At 45.7% G+C, this 17,831-nt stretch overlaps 1 protein-coding gene across 1 annotated transcript in view; it reads left to right on the top strand.

Moving 5' to 3' along the window:
• The window catches only part of GLIS3 (GLIS family zinc finger 3), a 430,817-nt gene that overhangs the window by 383,068 nt on the left and 29,918 nt on the right, over positions 1-17,831 (top strand). The window contains exon 9 of the mRNA XM_029919687.1: positions 2,050-2,218. Coding sequence (XP_029775547.1) covers positions 2,050-2,218 — 169 coding nt within the window. The remainder of the gene's footprint in view (positions 1-2,049; positions 2,219-17,831) is intronic.

The raw sequence follows: 17,831 nt of genomic DNA, 5'->3' as shown, positions 1-17,831 counted from the left end.
GGCAGATAGTTGGTCCTGGATATTTAGTGGGATGAAGGAGAGGCCTAACTTTGAGTGCAGGCTGCAAACAATACTAAATTTTCAGCCTGTTTCATTGTAGCTAATGCAAAACTGTAACTGATTTGGCTAATGGAGACCTCTGGGAGGCCCCACATTTTCTGTTGAGCCATAGAGTAGAGCACAGACTGCTCCGAGCGTCCCTGTCGCCCACGGGGTTGGAGACAGCAGGGGCACGCCTCCCTTGTGACGAACACAGACACGTACATACAGAAATACCTCCGGGGGAGCTGAAGCGATGGGCGCATTCAGCAGCTCCCGCAGAATAAATAGGAGCGCTCACATGTCTACGCTAAGGCAGGAAAAAAAAATCAGCTGTGTTTCCACAGTGCCTCTGTGACCTCTTATTATTCCATTAGTTTTTGGAATAGTACATAAAACACCAAGCTCCGTGCTGACAAACACCAGCATTGAAACTGTTGCCACAGTCAATCCAAACAGCCTTCTCCCCTGGGTAAAATTATTATTTGGACTACAAGCAGAATTGCGGTTGCCTGAGTGAGCTGAGCACAAATGAGGGTAGTGATTCATAAGGTGACTCGAGCGAGTTTGCAAACGTGTGACGTTTCTGGAGGCTGATGCACCACGAGACGGTACAGCGCCTTTCTGAGCCAGGAAGCACTTTCTAGCCTCACGACCTCTTCAGCACTCGGGGGGCTGTGGAGGCGGCAGGCTCCTGAGGACAGGAGTTAACCTGACTTACCAGAAATAAACCCTTCACATCTGATCACACCCTTGTCAGTAGCTTTTGAGCAGAAAGATGGTAATTCTGCTTCTTCACGCGTTCCTTTAAGTCCTTAAACTCTTGTCCCATTGGATTCAGCTTTGGGGGGCGGGGTCACCTGGGGTCGTCATTCTAACCTGAAGAGGTTGGAGAAAAGTGGGACTGGTCTAAAAGTATCGCTCCCTGAACTTTTAAACCCTCAAATCTCTTTGATTATGTGGCTGCTGCTTCTTAATCCTGAACCTGATTTATTTTTATTTTAGATCCATTTAGTCTTTGACATCAGTAGAGTAAGTTCAAAAAGAGCAGAGATGGGTAGAAAGCTCAGCATGGCTTTGTATAGAGAAGGAAGTTGAAGAGAGTCACGTAACGATGCTGGTTGATTGCAGCATAATGAGGTGTCTGCTATGTAGGTCCCAGCCACCGAGGGCCTCTCTGATAGTGAGGCTCTGAAAGTGACAAGCCCCGTCTCTTTTGTGACATCGTACCAATTAGCTGATCTAAATGGGCACGTGTTTAAGTCTGGGGTCACGTACACTTCTCAGAGGCTCGGCGGCTCCTGTGAATGAGGCTGCGTCTCCCTCTCTGTGTCATAATACGGCAACAGTGGGGGGAAATCCAGAGCTGCATCTGAGGCCCCTTTTCATGTTTTGTGGTGCCAGACTCATCGCTGATGGAGGCTAAGTGCGTCCATCCACCCCACCATCAGGGGAATGCCGGCCCACTTAGACTCTGGGGTTACGAGAGTGTCGGATCCTGCCTGGGCGAGGACCCGGACAAGATACGCTGTACCCCTGACTCAGCATGGACACAGAGAGAGCCAGCCCGACCCACAGAAGCTCGCGGCAGCCTTGAGAAGAGGCAGACGGCCTGTGCCCTGCCCCTTGTGGGTCACCAGACCAAGTGTTCTGTCCCCTGTCATCCCCCATGACTGAAAAGTGCTCCTAAGAGACCTTCATGCAGATGCAGACATTACAGGATCAACCGACTTTATGGTGTCCACACTGGGAGCTGGCGGGAGGGCAGGGTGGTGCTCAGGAGGCTAACCATGAACTTCAAGTGGAGTTGCACATGAGCTCCCTGGGCAGCAGGAAGGGCCAGTCGCCGGGGAGCCTCTTCCACCTCCAAAACAGGAGCTGTGTACATCCATTAAGCCAGGAACCATCCCTTTAAAGCCCCCGAGAGGAGAGCAAGCCCCTCAGTCACACTTGCGGGCAGCCCTTGGTGACGAAACAGCGCGGTCTGATGCCTCTTCTCCTTGATTTCAGCCTCCATCTTCTCCAGTAGCCACTCGAGCCGGAGCACAGCTGTCGCCGGGGCCGTGCCAGCCCCACACCCTGTCGCTCACCCTTCTCCAGGACACAGCATGCAGGGGAGCCCCCACACCCCCGCCCCCCAGCTACCCCCGCTCGCGGCCGTGGACACGGGCGCCGACAGGTAAGGCCATCCGTCTCTCTTCTAGTAGATGTGTCGCCACCCAAGTCCCCTGCATGGAGAAGCGCTATGACCGTTGCTGAACTTTGTTAGTCATCCATCAGTGGTGGGTCCAGCCATCCAGAGGGGACGTATTAAAAGTACATGTACAGAAAGCACGCAGACCAAATAGCTCATTACCTGTCTTCTTTTCCGTGGAGAAGAAAATGAGAAGGCACCAAAGTGTCGATGCTGGGAAAACACATCCGAACTTCCATCTTTCACACTTTCCTCAGTCTGTTTCGGGGAGTAGGCTTTAAGGCAGTGTCCCCACAGGCTAGAAAGCCTTCCAAGTGCAGGATGGTGCCCTGAGTGCGTAGATCAGTATCATCTCTGAGCGTATAGCATTAAAGGGCACAGGATTTTATGCGGGTGACCAGAAAAGGGCTGTTCACCGAAGACTATGTTGATACCATCCTCATAAAAAGTCTTGGGGAGAAATTTGTTAAATCTTGATATTTCGGTCCATCTGTGGACCTCCCAACCCTCCAGGGACATGGACAGCACGAGGCTCCTCCTGTTTTCCTCTCTACGTGTCAACAGTAAAAAAAAAAAATTCTTGTGGGGACCCCTGTGCTGTCCTGGGGTCATAGGCATTTAGGAAACAAAATAACGGGTCGAATAGGCAGCAGGAACAAAGGTTTTCAATCCTGGAAATTTGGAATTTCACCAGCAATCTGTGATTTCATTGGTGTTGGCCTAGTTATGAGTATTGAAATATGTGTTCTTAAGTTTGACAAACCGTATATTTTTTTACGTATGCCTACTCTCCACTTAATGACACATTGGTCCGTTTCATAAACTTCTGTGGCATACTACATGTTGGACATTGTTCTGAATCCTGGAGATGCCAAGATTATTAAAACATGGTGCTGCCCTTAGAAGTTAGTGGCAAGGACAGACCAATAATGAAAGTATAGTAATGCTGTTTGGATAAATCATGTGATAGAGATGCCACAGGAGCCAGAAGAAGAAAGTGTCCCTAATTCTGCCTCAGGGAGGGAGGGAAAGAAAGAGTGATCTAGACACGGAAGGAAGGTTCAGATTTTCCAGATGGATAAATGGGGAGCAACATCCAAGGCAGCCAGAGGAACACGTGCAAGACACGAGAGGGACAAGGACACCCCTGAAAGGAGGTCCCCGTATGCTCAGGTGCCATCATCCAGAGTGGACAGGGCTGATGACATCAGGTAAGAGTAGGTTGGCTCATGTGAAGACATATATTTTATGCTAAGGGATTATTTACCTCTTACTAGAAGCGAAGAACCATCAGGGCCTATCTGTGAGACGAGAGACACGTCAGATTGTCATTGTAGACAGCAGTGTAACTGAGGCTGGGAGCAGGGACAGGAGGAAGGGAAAACAAGAAAGAGGCTACTGCAGGAGTTCCTGTGAGCAAGATGAGGTCTTGAACTAAGGTGAAGCAGTTAGGATAGAGAATTTACCCACGGGCTATTACTTAGGAGGCAGAACGGCTAATTATGAATGTATATACGAGGTAGAGAGGAAGGGCCAGATTCATTTGCCCTGTGTGTTACACCTCTAGACACGGATGGAAACATGCGTTAACTAACAGAGGCAAAGGGAATGTTCGGAAGAGGGGAGAGTGGGAGAGAAAGAATGGTAATAAATGGACTTTAGGGCTGGGGTTTTAGGCAGCTGTAAAACATCCGTGTGGATGTGTCTAGTAGTTAGAAATATGGATCAGAAGATGTTACACTTGTCATTGTTCTGCGTATGTGGTCAAGTGCAAACAGCCCCTTAGCTCCTCCTCCGGGCTCCATCAGCAGAACAGTACGAATGGTAGCCATCTCTTAAGTTCATGGACACTGGGGACAGGCAGTGTTGCCAGTGTTCTGATGTATTTCTGAAGGTTGAGATGGGCTTATCCATTGCAGCATTTTATAAAGTTTTTAGCTGGGTTTGTTTTATTTGCTATTTTTATTTTTTTATTTGGAGAGAGAGAGAGAGAGACAATGAGTGTGCATGAGCAGGGGAGGTGCAAAGGGGGAGAGCGAGTCCCAAGCAGACTCCATACACAGCACCTAGCCTGACACGGGGCTCGATCCCACTACCATAAGATCATGACCTGAGCCAAAATCAAAAGTCGGACACTTAACCAACAGAGCCACCCAGGCGCCCCTCCAGTTGGGTTTTCAATCGTGTTAGCCATGGGCTTCTCCTCACCTCATTTCCTTCTGCCTGTGTGAGACCCACACTTCACAAGCTGGCGCAGCCAAGAAACCCATCTCCCAGGACGGCCTCTCCTTCGTCCCATCTTCTTATGAATACTCATGATGACTGTTTACGAGAATACAAGAGAAAGGCAATCTGTGTGTCTTCTTTTGGTCCACAGCCTAAACAGAATAGATGCAGGAAAATAATCTTAGCCGTTATTGGCGTTAACAACCACCCAGGCACCTGATGCTGGAAAGCCCAGCTTCAACGATCGCCGTTCGAATGTGTTCCGCAGGTGCTCCTGCCGCTTGGCTTTTTTTGTTTGTTTTTAGTATTTTAACTCATTTCATGATTTTAATCTCTTTCAGTTCCGTCTTTTGAAAGTTGGTAACATATAAGAGACTTGCCAGGACAGTACAGTGGCCACCTATACGCCCTGCATCCATCTTTGCCCACGGTTAATATTTTGCCGTCTTCTGTTTCTGTCTCTTCTCTCTTTCGCTTTCTGCCTCGAGAGATCCTTTGTTTGCTTGCCTGTTGTTTCCAAAACCCTCTCAGAGACTGTTGTGAGTATCATTGAGCTTTTAACCCTAATTGCTTCAGGAAAGATCTCCTAAGAAGGACATTTCTCCTGCATAATCACAATGTAATTATCACACTCGGGAAAGTTAATGTCAATAAAGCATTATCTAACATGCAGTCAATGTGAAATTTCCTCGATTGTGTAAATAATGTTCTTTCCTTTCCTCCTTTTTTTTCCTTTTTTTGGATCCAAGATTTAATAAGGTCACAATTTTCATTTGGTTTTTAGTCTTCTTGAATTGAATGAAGTTCCCCAGCTTTCATCATTATCATTATTGTCTTTCATGATATTAACAATTTCTGAAGAACTCATGACGTTTATTTTGCAGAATATTCCAGACTTGAGACTTGCCTGCTCTTTTCCTTCTCAACAGGCACACTCCTCCTCATCAGGAGCACCACTTAGGGAAGGCGGTGTCCCTTCACTCTTTTGAGCCTTTGTTTGCACCTCATGGGGAATTAAGATGAAACAGGCCACAGCAGGTGAAGCACCTGGCCTGTGACAGTGTCATGTGACATAGTGTGGGGACTGGCGACCTTGGCATCGTGGAGAGATTGAGGTTTAGAAGCCAGAGGGTGTTGTTAAGTAACGACAGTGGTTGATCACAGAGATCGCCATGGAAGGGAAGAGGGGGTGGATGGGGAGGACCTGGCGGTACTTTATATGGCTGGGCCGTGACGTGGGCCTCCTCACGTCTGTGCCTTTGCCTTGCTGCTGTGTTCTTCCCACCAGATGTGTGCCCAGGTTTTTGCCAGCTCAACTGGACTTGGCAAGTGTATGAAAGGTTATCTCTTCCGATCGGACTTGGAGAGGAGGATGACATGACACAGCTCTGAATTATGCACTGTGTTTGCATTAGTGTGCAGCATAAAAACACGGAGAGGAAATGTGCTTACCTTCCGCCTCTGGTTTATGTACCTTTGCCTCTGTTTGCCTGGGAAATCCCCCAGTAAAAACTCCAGCAGTTTTCTTAACGGAAATAGGTTTATCACACTTCGAGACTTTTAGTGGGAAACTGGCATTCTTTCCTGCTTTGCGGGCATTGATTCATCATTTACTTAGCTTTAACTTGTTAATAAAATGGGCTGAGTCACTGTCAGAAGTCAGGAAAGGTCCACCACATCTATCCAGTTAGCATCAGTTCCTTTGATCCTTACCGTCGTGAAAGAAGATAAATGCAAGTTCCCTCAATTTGACGAGGTTCCATTTTTACTTTGAAACAGCATCTGGATGATACATCATTTCAGTGATTTAAGCAGTACCACACCACATCGCCTAATGTTGACTTAAACTTATTAATGGAAGTGGTGTTTTACAGTGTCACGTTGATGAGCCAGTGGACTTCGTGACAGTGGCTTCCCATAAGAGGAACCCAGTGTCTTTGGAAAGGTCTGTTCCTTGGGTTTCATAGTATGTCTGTTAGAGCAGAGGAAACAGATTGATGCAAATCCCTTTCTCAGGTGGAGAAGTCTTAACAGTCCCAAGAAAAGTCAGCTGGATTCGTGTCAGCTGCCTCTCTCCATCTGCAGAAGTGCCCAGACATGGCGTGCTCTGTAGGACCAGTGAACAGAGCCTAAGGAGACTGTGGATTGACCCCACGAAGCAACTTCGATGAACCCCATCTCTGAACCAGAGAAGACTGAAAATAGAGAAACGAGGTGGCCTCCTCCGGGAGTATACAGTCGAGTACAGAAATCAACAGCAAAGAATGCTGGGGACAATTGCTTTTGAGAAAGTAGACAAAATACCTTAACCATAAAAAGGATTGTTGGTTTCTTGAGTCCGTATCAAGTCTTGGGAAGGCATACTGTTGGTTATTCATCTCAGCTGTGACATTGCTACGGTTTGAGGTATATATATGTACAGTCTTTCTACGCCTTTAGGTACCCGCAGCTGGTCTTCACTGATACCATTTTCTGTGTCAGCATCAGAAACCTCTTGTAGCTTCTCTGGATGCGAAGGGGTTAAAGGCTAGCAGGTGTTTTCTGTTTATCTTCTTTGCAATTCTGTGCGGTTCTCCTACTCTTGTCGCACCGGTCTGCTTACTGACTTAGTTTGTTTTGTTTCTACATTGCTTCAGGATCTTTTTCTGCCTAAGAAGACAGTAAGGACCTTCCGTTATTGTCTTGTACTTGACTAAACATCACACGGCCCGGAACTTGGGTTCATTCTCAGCCCAGAAAGCCCCCTTGCTTCTTACAGCTCAGAGATGAGTTCCCGTTACATCTTCTGGTTATCATCATCTGTTTTGTTTATTTATCATTTCCCAGATGTTGCCTTGCTAGGTGAATTGTTTGTGCTCTGAGGACAAGAACCTAAAGTTTCCTTACAGCCTCCGGACCACGTGTGTGGTGCTCCACGGTGCTAGGTGCTAAGGAGGGTTTGACAGAGGAGAAGGGCCAGGGGGGGAATTCTAGGGAACAGCCAGCGCCCATTGTCCAGGTGGGAGGCTCCTAAATAAGAACAGCTTCCCCTGATGTATTGGTCTGGACAGTCAACCTGCATATTTTGCTACAACACACAGTTGCTCTAACACGTATGTTCATGCATGTGTGCGCACACACATTGCTAGGACTTCCCTGTTATCACCCACTGCAGGGGTTCCCTACGTTGCTTTTCTGTGATCTTCAATACCAGAAGCCTGCTACTCGCCATCCTTTCCCGTCTCCATCTGTAGCATCTGACCAGCTCAAAACTAGTCTGCTGGCTTCGGTGTCCTTCCTTCCTGGGAAGAAAGTCCTGGGACTTTCTAAGCAAACAAGATCATTGCTATATCTTCATCCACTCAGCTTTTTTTTGCACCCTCACACACACACACACACACACACACACACATATGCACACATATGCACCCTCCATAATATTTCCTCTCTCTTGTTAATCTCCTAGTATGTGTGCAATAATGGCTGAACTCAGAAGCATCATATAAAACATTCAAATTTATCAAAATATATCCCAGCATTGGGGTACATTCATTTATTGAGTCACTTACTCAGCTGCTGTTCGGGTACAAGGCGACACAATATGCTAGACACCGAGGACCCTGCCCTCTCAAAGTGTCCAGTCTTTTTTTTTTTTTTAACATTTATTCATTTTTGAGAGTGAGAGAGACAAGGAGCGAGTGGAGGAGGAGCAGAGAGAGAGGGAGACACAGAATCCGAAGCAGGCCCCAAGCTCCAAGCTGTCAGCACAGAGCCTGATGTGGGGCTCGAAGTCACAAACCATGAGATCATGACCTGAGCTGAAGTCGGATGCTCAACCCACTGAGCGCCCCCCCAGGCACCCCTCAAAATGTCCAATTTCAATAAGAGATGACCAGATCGACAGGCAGCCATCACTTAGGTCACTGGAAGGGATGCCAGGGAAGGCTGTGGAGGTGCACAGAAATGACCCAAAAGTAGAAATAGAAGAAGAGAATCTTCCTGAAATCTGAAATCCTGTCCGTCCGGGCCAAGCACCATGGCTGTGCAGGAAAGCTAAGAGGACTGAATGCCAGCAAGGGGCGGAGCTTCGTGTGTGGATGGGGGAGGAGCCTCGTAAAGGGCACTTGGGACATTGGGCTTTTGCTGGAGGACAGAGATTTGTGTCTTTGCCCAGGAAGGGTACCCTGGTGACCCTGGCATATGTTCCCAAGGCCTCCCTATCCCGTTACCCACCCAGCGAGAGTTCGGAACGTATTCTATGGCCCACCGAAGAAGCAATGACAATATACAAGCAGTTTGCCGGGTCCCCAAGAGACAAAGGCTGTCCTTTGAAAAGCCCAGACCAGCGAGGCCACACAGGTTTTATGTTGTTTTCTTTTTTTAATACAATTTGACATGACAGGTTTTGTCCCTTATAACCCCAAGCTTGTATTTTATGTAGTCATGGCCTATATTAGAGGCTTTTGAAGAGACACAGCATAAAAAAAAATTCCCCATGGGGCGCCTGGGTGGCTCAGTTGGTTAAGTGGCCAACTTTGGCTCACTTAGGTCATGATCTCACCCACGGTTCATGAGTTTGAGTTGACAGCTCAGAGCCTGGAGCCTGCTTGGGATTCTGTGTCTTTTTCTCTCCGCCCCTCTCCCGCTCATGCTCTCTCTGTCTCTCAGAAATAAATAAACATTTAAAAAAAATTTTTTTTAATTCCCCTCCACATTAGAGATGCAGTGACCAGCATCACAGAGTTCTCATACCATCAGGAACTTGGCCTGCCTTGTCTTTTTAGCTGTGGAAGGTTTCTGGTACTTCTTGATGTTTGTTCCAGGGCAGAGTAGCCCACACGTCTGGAACCTTCTTCAGTTCTGATCCATGAGCACAGCCATGCTTTATCCTCCGGGGCAGAGATCAGTTGAGTTATTGGCCTTTGGAATGAACCTTCTTCTCACAGAGATATTCACCTTACCAACAGCTTCCTCAATACGTCAACCTGATCTACTCCTCTTCACACACGGAAGGAGAAATTGGTGACATCTGCTCCTTTCTCCTTCCTTACCTAGGGATATGAAGGGCTGGGGGGAAAAATAAAACAACAACAAAAGGACATTGCTGACCTGGCTTCTGTAATCTCGTCTGATTTGTCTCTCATCTGTCTCTAATTTAAATATCCATGTTGTCTGTAAAACTTTTATGAACATAATTTCAGAGTCCGGTCTGTTTGTGGAGAATGGAGGAGAATAATGAGCGAAGCCTCCATGTTATGTTCACTTACTACTAAGAACTTAAAAAGCCTCGGAGTCAACTTTGACTCCTCCCCTTTGCTGGTGTTCTCTCATCTAATTCATCTGTAAATCCTGTTCGCTCTACCTTCCAACACATTCTAAGCCTGATCAGCTTCATTTCTTTCACCACTGTTCCCTCCTATCCCAGCTACTGTGGCCCCGAACTGTCCCCCAGGCCAGGGCCTGGTGTCCCCTTACCCCATTAGCCACAGCCCACACCACATGAGCTACCTTTTGAAATGTAAATGCAGTGGCCCCTGGGTGGCTCAGTCGGTTAAGCATCTGACTCATGATCATGATTCATGATCTCACAGATCGTGGGTTTGAGCCCTGCATCGGGTTCTGTGCTGACAGCTCAGAGCCTGGAGCCTGCTTCAGATTCTGTGTCTCCCTCTCTTTTCTCTCTGCCCCTCCCCAGCTCATGCTCTGTCTTTCTCTGTGTCTCAAAAACAAACAAACATTAAAATAAATTTTTTAATAAAATGTAAATGGCATCTCTGAGGATTTCCTGCTGGACTCCCTCTCCCACCACGCCCAGATAAAATCTGAACTCTTTTGTGTAGGCTGCTGGGCCCTCTGTGGTCTGGCCTTAATCAAATCCATTTACCCCTGCTCCTCCTGCTTATTCTGCCCCAGCCATGCTGGCTTTCTTACGATTCCTGGAAAACACCAGCTCATCTTGCCTCGTGGCCTTTGTATATGCTGTTCCTGAAACTTGAAAGACACCTTCGCCGGAGTGTGACATGATTTGTGCCTTCATTTCCAGTGTCTGCTCACATGTGAACCACATCAGAAAGGCCTTTCCTGACCACTTCACGCAAACCCCCACCGCCAGTCACACCCCATAACCTCACGCTCTTCTGCCAACTCTGTTTCTCTTCATAGATTTACCAGCCCCTGATGTGACACTGCCTGCTTACCGACCGGCTTACAGTCCTCTAGAGCTGGAGCTCCCTGACAGCAGAGACTGTGACGTGCTCACAGCTCTTCCCCCCTCAGCGCTTGGGAATTGTGTGGAATGAACAGGATGTGAGCAGAGGGGGGACTAAAGCTCTGATTCCTTTATTATTTCCAGAAAAGGTAACAGGAATCTGGGGCAGGTGATTTCTGCTCCTCCAGCGACATGCCCTCCTCTGCGTCACTTCAGGGCAAACCAAGAGACACTGATGTGAGTGCACACGTGTCACTCCACCAAACAAATAGCTTGACCCATGGTTCAAATATCCCTTCGCATCAGATAGCTGTCCATGTATTTTTTATTTTGAAGCGCACTTGTCCTTCATTTTAAAGAGGTCTCCTTCATCTCACCCTTGAAGGCCAAGTCAGCCATATTTATTTTGTTTCCACATTCCAAACAAGTCTACCTCACCCAAGACGATGTTTTTTTAGTCCCCTTGGATTTTCAGTCAGGAAAGTGAGTCATGACAATAACAAGGAAGGCTTGAGGTAAAATAGAATTCCTTTTCTTGCACCCTCTACTTTAGTGCATTAGCATGAGGCAGCACGGAGTTCAGACTAAGCCATTATGTTCTTGACATGTACTTGTGTGCCCCTGTCGTAGAGCATTCTCTGAAACCAGTCCTACGGAAGCAGAGTTCCCAAAGTGAAAGCCCACGAGCCTTTGTAGCCCGAGTCAAGACATTGGCACATTTCGAAGTGCCTGGTCTCTCTCTGACAAAGAAAAGGCTGCTCAAAGGAAAGCATCCACTAAGTGTTTCTAGTGTGATGTGAAAGGCAACTTTATCTTTTCCCCTCTTGGTGAGGCGAGGGGGCAATTGGCTGGGAAGAAACTGTATTGTGTCTTTTTGCAAGGGAAGGTCCGTCTGCCTGTTAGTGGTGAGGAGACCACTGAGGCGAGCAGAAACCAAGAGACAAAGGTTCTTTGCTTCTTTCCATGAAAAAATAGTCTTTGGTTGCTTTTCTGTTTAGTTGAAAGGAGAAATACTTTTCTCTGTTTTATCATCTTCCCCACAGTAAATGACTAGAATCATTTTCTTGAATAAGATGATCTCCCCTCAGAAACAGAAACTGTGGTCTCTGGGCAGATAAAATATCCAACTGGACATCAGCACCAACTGGGCAAAGTAGGTACCATCTACCTGGACACAAAAACTGGCACCAACCCGGGAGCTGAGTCTGTTCAACAGAGTAATGTGTCAACAGCAATGGCCAACGTGTATGATATTGTGTACTCACCTCTGCACAGGGCTGGATGAGGAGATACAAAATGGTAGCAAACATCCAAGGATTTGATGCTCTTTCCATCTATAAGAGCCAAGGGCCCTTCTCTAATTGTGAATTTTTACTAGATGTGTTTTCTCCAGTTCATTTCTCTAACCAAACATTGAGCCTTGTATTCCGGGGAAGGTACAGAAAATTCCTTTGTGGTTACTACAATAGTAAGCTGGTATCCTGAAGATGGAAAAAGTAAATCACACATAAACAGCACATGTTATTACTGACCAAACCACCACCCAGCTAGTCCCTTTTCAAATTTATGGATTATATTGACTTTCACGGTCTCATTTGGCAGTGGATTTCAAAGGCACCTGGCCATCCTTGGCAGCAGGATGGCGTCTGAAGTTAATTCTAAAAGTAATGTTCTCCTGATGCTGTCAAGAGACTCGTGCTCACAGTTTGAGACCAGGAGAAAGGCACAGAAGGGGCCATGTTTTATCTGCCCGTGCCTCCTTTTCTCGTATGTACACAAAAACAACACTCTTCCCCCTCATTTTTCATCTGGCTTTCTCATTACTCTCCCTTCTGAATGTTTTCCTTTCATCTGGTGCACTCCATTGCGAAGCAGACTGAACTCTATGCCCAACGGCGAGCCGAACAAGAGAAAAGAGTCTTCTCTTTGCTATAGGCCCACGAGTTAATCCTTCTGCTCTGACCTGCTCAGAGCTGCCCAAAGGATGATATCACTGCTGAAGGGTTTTTGTTTTGTTTTGTTTTTATTTTGTTTTTTTGGTTTTGTTTTGTTTTGTTTAATAGTGGCATTTTTGACATCAAATGTCTAAGACCACTCTGGATAAAGTCTCTTCTGGTTGGTGATTTTTTTTTTTTTTTGTAAAGAGGATTTGGCAGAATCAGACTTTTCTTCCCTTTCTCCCCATCGCATCAGATTCTGAAATAGACAAACAACTGAGTCACAGCCAATTCTGCAGTCAAGATAGTCCAAAAAATTCCGGCTCTTGGTTAAATGTGTCCTGCATAATTCATTTCTCTGACATATCCTGGGTATCCTCTCCCCCTCCCTCCTCATTTCCACAGGCGGGGAGATGCCGTGATGCCCTCGACCCTGCTTCAGTCCACACCAGACAAAAATAACACTTCTTGGCCCTGGGCAGTGATAATTTGGTTTTCGGAGTTAGAACTGACCCCTCTACCCAAGCATAGCAAAATGTCCTCCAGAACACGGTCCTTTCTGTTTTCCGCAAACACTCGCTCATCAGCATTTACACGTGGGTCTTCTTTAAAAAGCCTCGGTGACTGTTTCACCTACAGTCAGCTCCGCAGCCCTCATTTTGTCGTGGTCTGTGGAGGCTCTCGGTCTTGTCCACTGTGGTAACTTATTGTTAATATTGACCCAGCCTCTCGTGAGGAGAATGAAACACTAAGCCCTTCCAGGAGATGGATTCAGCTCTTTGGCTGGCTTGGAACAGAACCCGCAGACGGGACATGCAGCTCTTGGCCTGCTTTGGCCCTGCCCAAATGGACAGTGTTGCAATTACCCACACTTCCCAGCGGCTGTTTCTTCATTACTGAAAGCTGGTCTTGATTGTCTCAGAAGCAGAATTCAATTTGCAGTTCCCCCAGTAACGTGCTGTGATTCATTCGGGGACAAATCTGGATTGAACTGAGTCCAAGTGTCTCTTTTGTGAGACAGAAGGGAAGTATAAGTAGATACTATAGTCACCCAGATGAGTCAGCCAGGAATTCATGAAGTGATTCATAAATCGTTATAAAGACCACTAAAGTCTACTAAAATGGAGTGCTGTCTGGCTATACAAAGTGGGGTATTATCATTGGGGGGTTTTTTTTAGATGTTAAATCAGATGTGAAATCCTTAAAACTGTGCTTTTCTTTTTAGGTTTTGAAAAGGATTCCTTTTTTCCCCCCTCTGTAGTTGGCCAACTGCTAAAGCCATTTTTTATTGATCGGTTTTCACAGATGAATTTAAAAACCACCACAGTTCTCTGGGGGATAACAAATACCTCCCCAAATCCACCATAGACCAGTTTGTAGCCATTATTTCTACTCCCTAGCAGCAAATCAATAATATTTTCCGTGTGAATACAATGGAACAAGCGGTTCTGGTGCATTCTTCCTTCTTTGGGAGGTCTGTGACCCCCTGGGGGGGAGAGAGGGGAGAAAAGAAGTGTCCAAAGCACATATCAACCAGCATTTAATCCACTTGACCATGGAAACCCCTCTTCTCAAAAGTATTAACCCCCAACGCAGCGCTAAGGCACACGGTCCTGTGTTGCTGGTCACAAGTGCTTGTGTTGCATACACAGCACAAATGAAGAAAGGTAAGACACACTTAATACCTGTGCGTAACCTGCACCATGGTCTATTAGTCAATTTTGTTTGAAGAAATACAATATGTAGTTGACACAGAAATACCCTGGACTTAGAGACAGGAGAGAGAGCGTTATCTGAAAAGAGTTGTCCAGTTGGAAAGACTAAAAGTGCAAGCCCAGGTTGGGCATTTGAAGAGCTTAGTGCAGAACAGAGAAAATTCACCAGAGCAAGCTGGGAAACTCATGGCCAGGTTTCTTAAAGGCAGTGGATTGCTGATACATCCATCGCCATTAGCTGATGATAAGGTTCAGAGGCTCAGAGGCTCACAGGAATCCCCCCTCCCACCCTCCCCCCACCCTTCCACCTTGCCTTCCATCTCCAGTGGAGAGCTTCTTCCTATCTTAATTAGGATAAAGTGGGGTTTGGGGAACTAGCTCTGTGCCTGCGCAAATCATTTCGTGTCTCTGGGCCTTCTTCATCTCATCCAAGTAAGGTGGTGCTCCAGCTCCCTGCAGCTAGTACGTTGTATGGTTGTCTGAACTTGTGAACTCAGGATACCCTGTTGGGAAACCCAGGACCAAGAAATGAGACTCTTGCACAGGGCCACCATATCTGCCCTTAGAACTAGAAAATTAGCCAACTGACCAAATGCCTTGAATACTTTGAGCCATGGTACCCATATCTGAGTAGTCAAGAGTGGAGAGAGTCCTCAGATTTGTTTATTTCAAGAACTCAGTAGAAATAGAATGCAGCATTGGAACCACAGTCTTACACAGCTGTCAAGCACTGGGTATGGGTCAATGTCACAGTACCTTAAGTGCACGTTCTGTTTAGAGCAGTCATTCCATAAACATGTATTGGTCACCCAGAAGGTGTCAGACATTTACTCTAAAATACTTTGAGATCTGTGACCTCCCAATTTAAAATTGCTCACAATCTGCCCCCAGCCCTCACCTTCCATTCTTGGTTTTTCTCCACAGTACTCATGTCACAAGTACAATGTATAGTTGGCTTGCTTGACTTTCTTCATTGTCTGTCTCCCCTCACCAAAGTATAAGTCCCACAAAGTCTGGGATATGTGTCAGGTCTTTCTCTGTCCCTAGTGAGTAGAACAGGGCCACACACTGGGTCAGTACACAATTAATATCTCTTGGATGAATAAATGAATATGTTAGCTCAGATTTTACGATCCCCAGTAGGGGCTCAGATTATCTGTACTTTGTACTTGAATTTGAGGCTGGGAGAAGTTGGGGAATTTATTTAGGATTACCCAGCTAGTGTGGGACACAGCCAGAGTCCAAGCCCAGTGGTCTTCCACGATATCTGTCTCCCTCTCTTGGTGTCTGCGATTTTTCTGCACATGAACTTCATTTGTTCTGTGTGTCTTAGTTGGGACCTACCATTCTGTGAAACAATGTAAGATTGTTTCTGAGTACTATATTTACGAGAAAGATGACCTCTTTGCTTCGTGCTCACCTCACTGCAAGGTTGGGAGGCTCAGCATGAGCCAAGGGTGGGAGCAGACCACAGAATGGAAGGACTGTAACCGACTACCCCCAAACAACCAGACTTTTCCTAAGATGTGTGTAGATACATCGTTATAGAAGCCTTTTTAAGTCCTTTCTATCCAGAAGGTTTTTTATGAGACCTTTAAAACCTGTTTCCCTCCTCGGTTTTGTTCTTCTTGTGTTGTTTTGTTTTGTTTTGTTTTGTTTTTTTGGGCAGGAGGTTGGGGAAAGGGTACAAACCATTGAACCATGGCTCCTGCTGAGGTTTCATAAACAACTCCACTAAATGAGTACAAACGGTTGACTCAGTTCTCTGGTTTGCTTTTGTGTGAAGTGTTTCTGGTAAGCAGTGATGGTTAAAAAAATTTCTAGTCCATTATGTGCATCTTGACATTAAAAATCTTCTAATGTTTCAAAGAAGAGACTGGTGAGCTGTGTTGAATGAAATCTGTGAAATGTCAACCACAGATCAGTAGTGGAGGAGACAGAGTTGGACCTAGAAAGATTTCAGACATTCTCTCTTCTGGCTCTCGGACACTGCTGTAACTCAGAATGGATTAGAGTTATTCATCTTGTCCTGACGTAAGGGGGGATGAGCTATTCCATGGGAGGAAAATTGTAAATCACTGCAACTTAGACTCAGCATCAAACTTGTTTATTTTAGCATCAAAATATTTTAATTCATGGTCTTTGGATTTTTTAAAAAAATCCTTGTTTTGGGCAGAATACTTAGACCATATTCATTTTGTATGTGTGTGTGTACATGTTAAAAAAAAAAACAAGGTTGTAATGGTAGCGAGGAGGTAAGACAATAGGATTGTGAGGACCCACACCCAACCTTCAGTAACAGTGAGAACATGCCATGTTGGGCTTAGTGACCTTTTCTGTAAGTGTGCCTGTTCTTGGTTCTTTGCTCATTTCTGGAGGGAATGGCCTTAAACCACTCAAGTTTCTTGAGTCCTTTTGGCTTAAAAGAAAAAAAAAAATGTTTCCAGGGGTGTGTGGGTGGTTCAGTCAGTTAAGCATTCAACTTTGGCTCTGGTCTCACAGGTCATGGGTTTGAGCCCCGCATTGGGCTCTGTACTGACAGCTCAGAGCCTGGAGTCTGCTTCAGATTCTGTGTCTCCCTCTCTATCTGTCCCTCCCCTACTCACACTCTGCCTCTCTCTCTCTCTCTCTCTGAGAAATAAACATTAAAACAATTTTTTTAAAAAGCTTCTGGCATTTGTCTTGTTACAAGTTGTCAGTGATTGTTCCAGAAGCTTCCAAGACCTTCCCTCTTAACAGTGGGGCTCCCCTCCTTCTGCTCCCCTCCCCTGCCCCCTCACCCCTCTGATTTCGATGTGCTTAATTCTACTCTACTGTGAGCTGGTTAACTAATAAGCAGGTCTGTAAAAATTAAATTGAAGTTGGTAGAGAGATTAGAGAGATTTTTCAATAACATCCCATGTACCATTTTTCATCAGTGACAGAATTAAATCTATGTTGCTATACTTGAAAATCAATCACATTTACACACTTATTTCTTGCAGTGGGCTTTTCCATGCTGAATTCTTATTTATTCCCAGGTTCCTAGCAGTTGTTGGATAATCATAACCAACATCTTGTCACTTATCACCTTTTCTATTTTAAAAATTAAGATTTCCATAGGAGTCCCTTCCCTTTCCAAGTCAAGACCTTCTTAAGGTTTTCATTTATCTCATCCAGAATAGTTTACATTTAAATATTTATTAGTGCTTTATATGAAGTGACATACTATATTTTAAAATTATGTTGGTCAAAGGCAAGGGAAATTAAAGCAAAACTGAACCCTTGGGACTTCATCAAGATAAAAAGCTTCTGCAAGGCAAAGGAAACAATCAGTAAAACTAATAGGCAACCGACAGAATGGGAAAAGATAGTTGCAAATGACATATCAGATAAAGGGCTAATATCGAAAATGTACAAGGAACTCACCAAACTTCACAATCACAAAACAAATAATCCAGTGAAGAAATGGGCAGAAGATATGAACAGACACTTCTCCAAAGAGGACATCCAAATGGCCTACAGACACATAAAATGATGCTCAACATCACTCA

The sequence above is a fragment of the Suricata suricatta genome, chromosome 13, assembly GCF_006229205.1.
Source record: "Suricata suricatta isolate VVHF042 chromosome 13, meerkat_22Aug2017_6uvM2_HiC, whole genome shotgun sequence".
Taxonomy (NCBI): domain Eukaryota; kingdom Metazoa; phylum Chordata; class Mammalia; order Carnivora; family Herpestidae; genus Suricata; species Suricata suricatta.
Note: the sequence above shows the minus strand (reverse complement) of the source record. Positions and strands in the feature narration are given on the sequence as shown.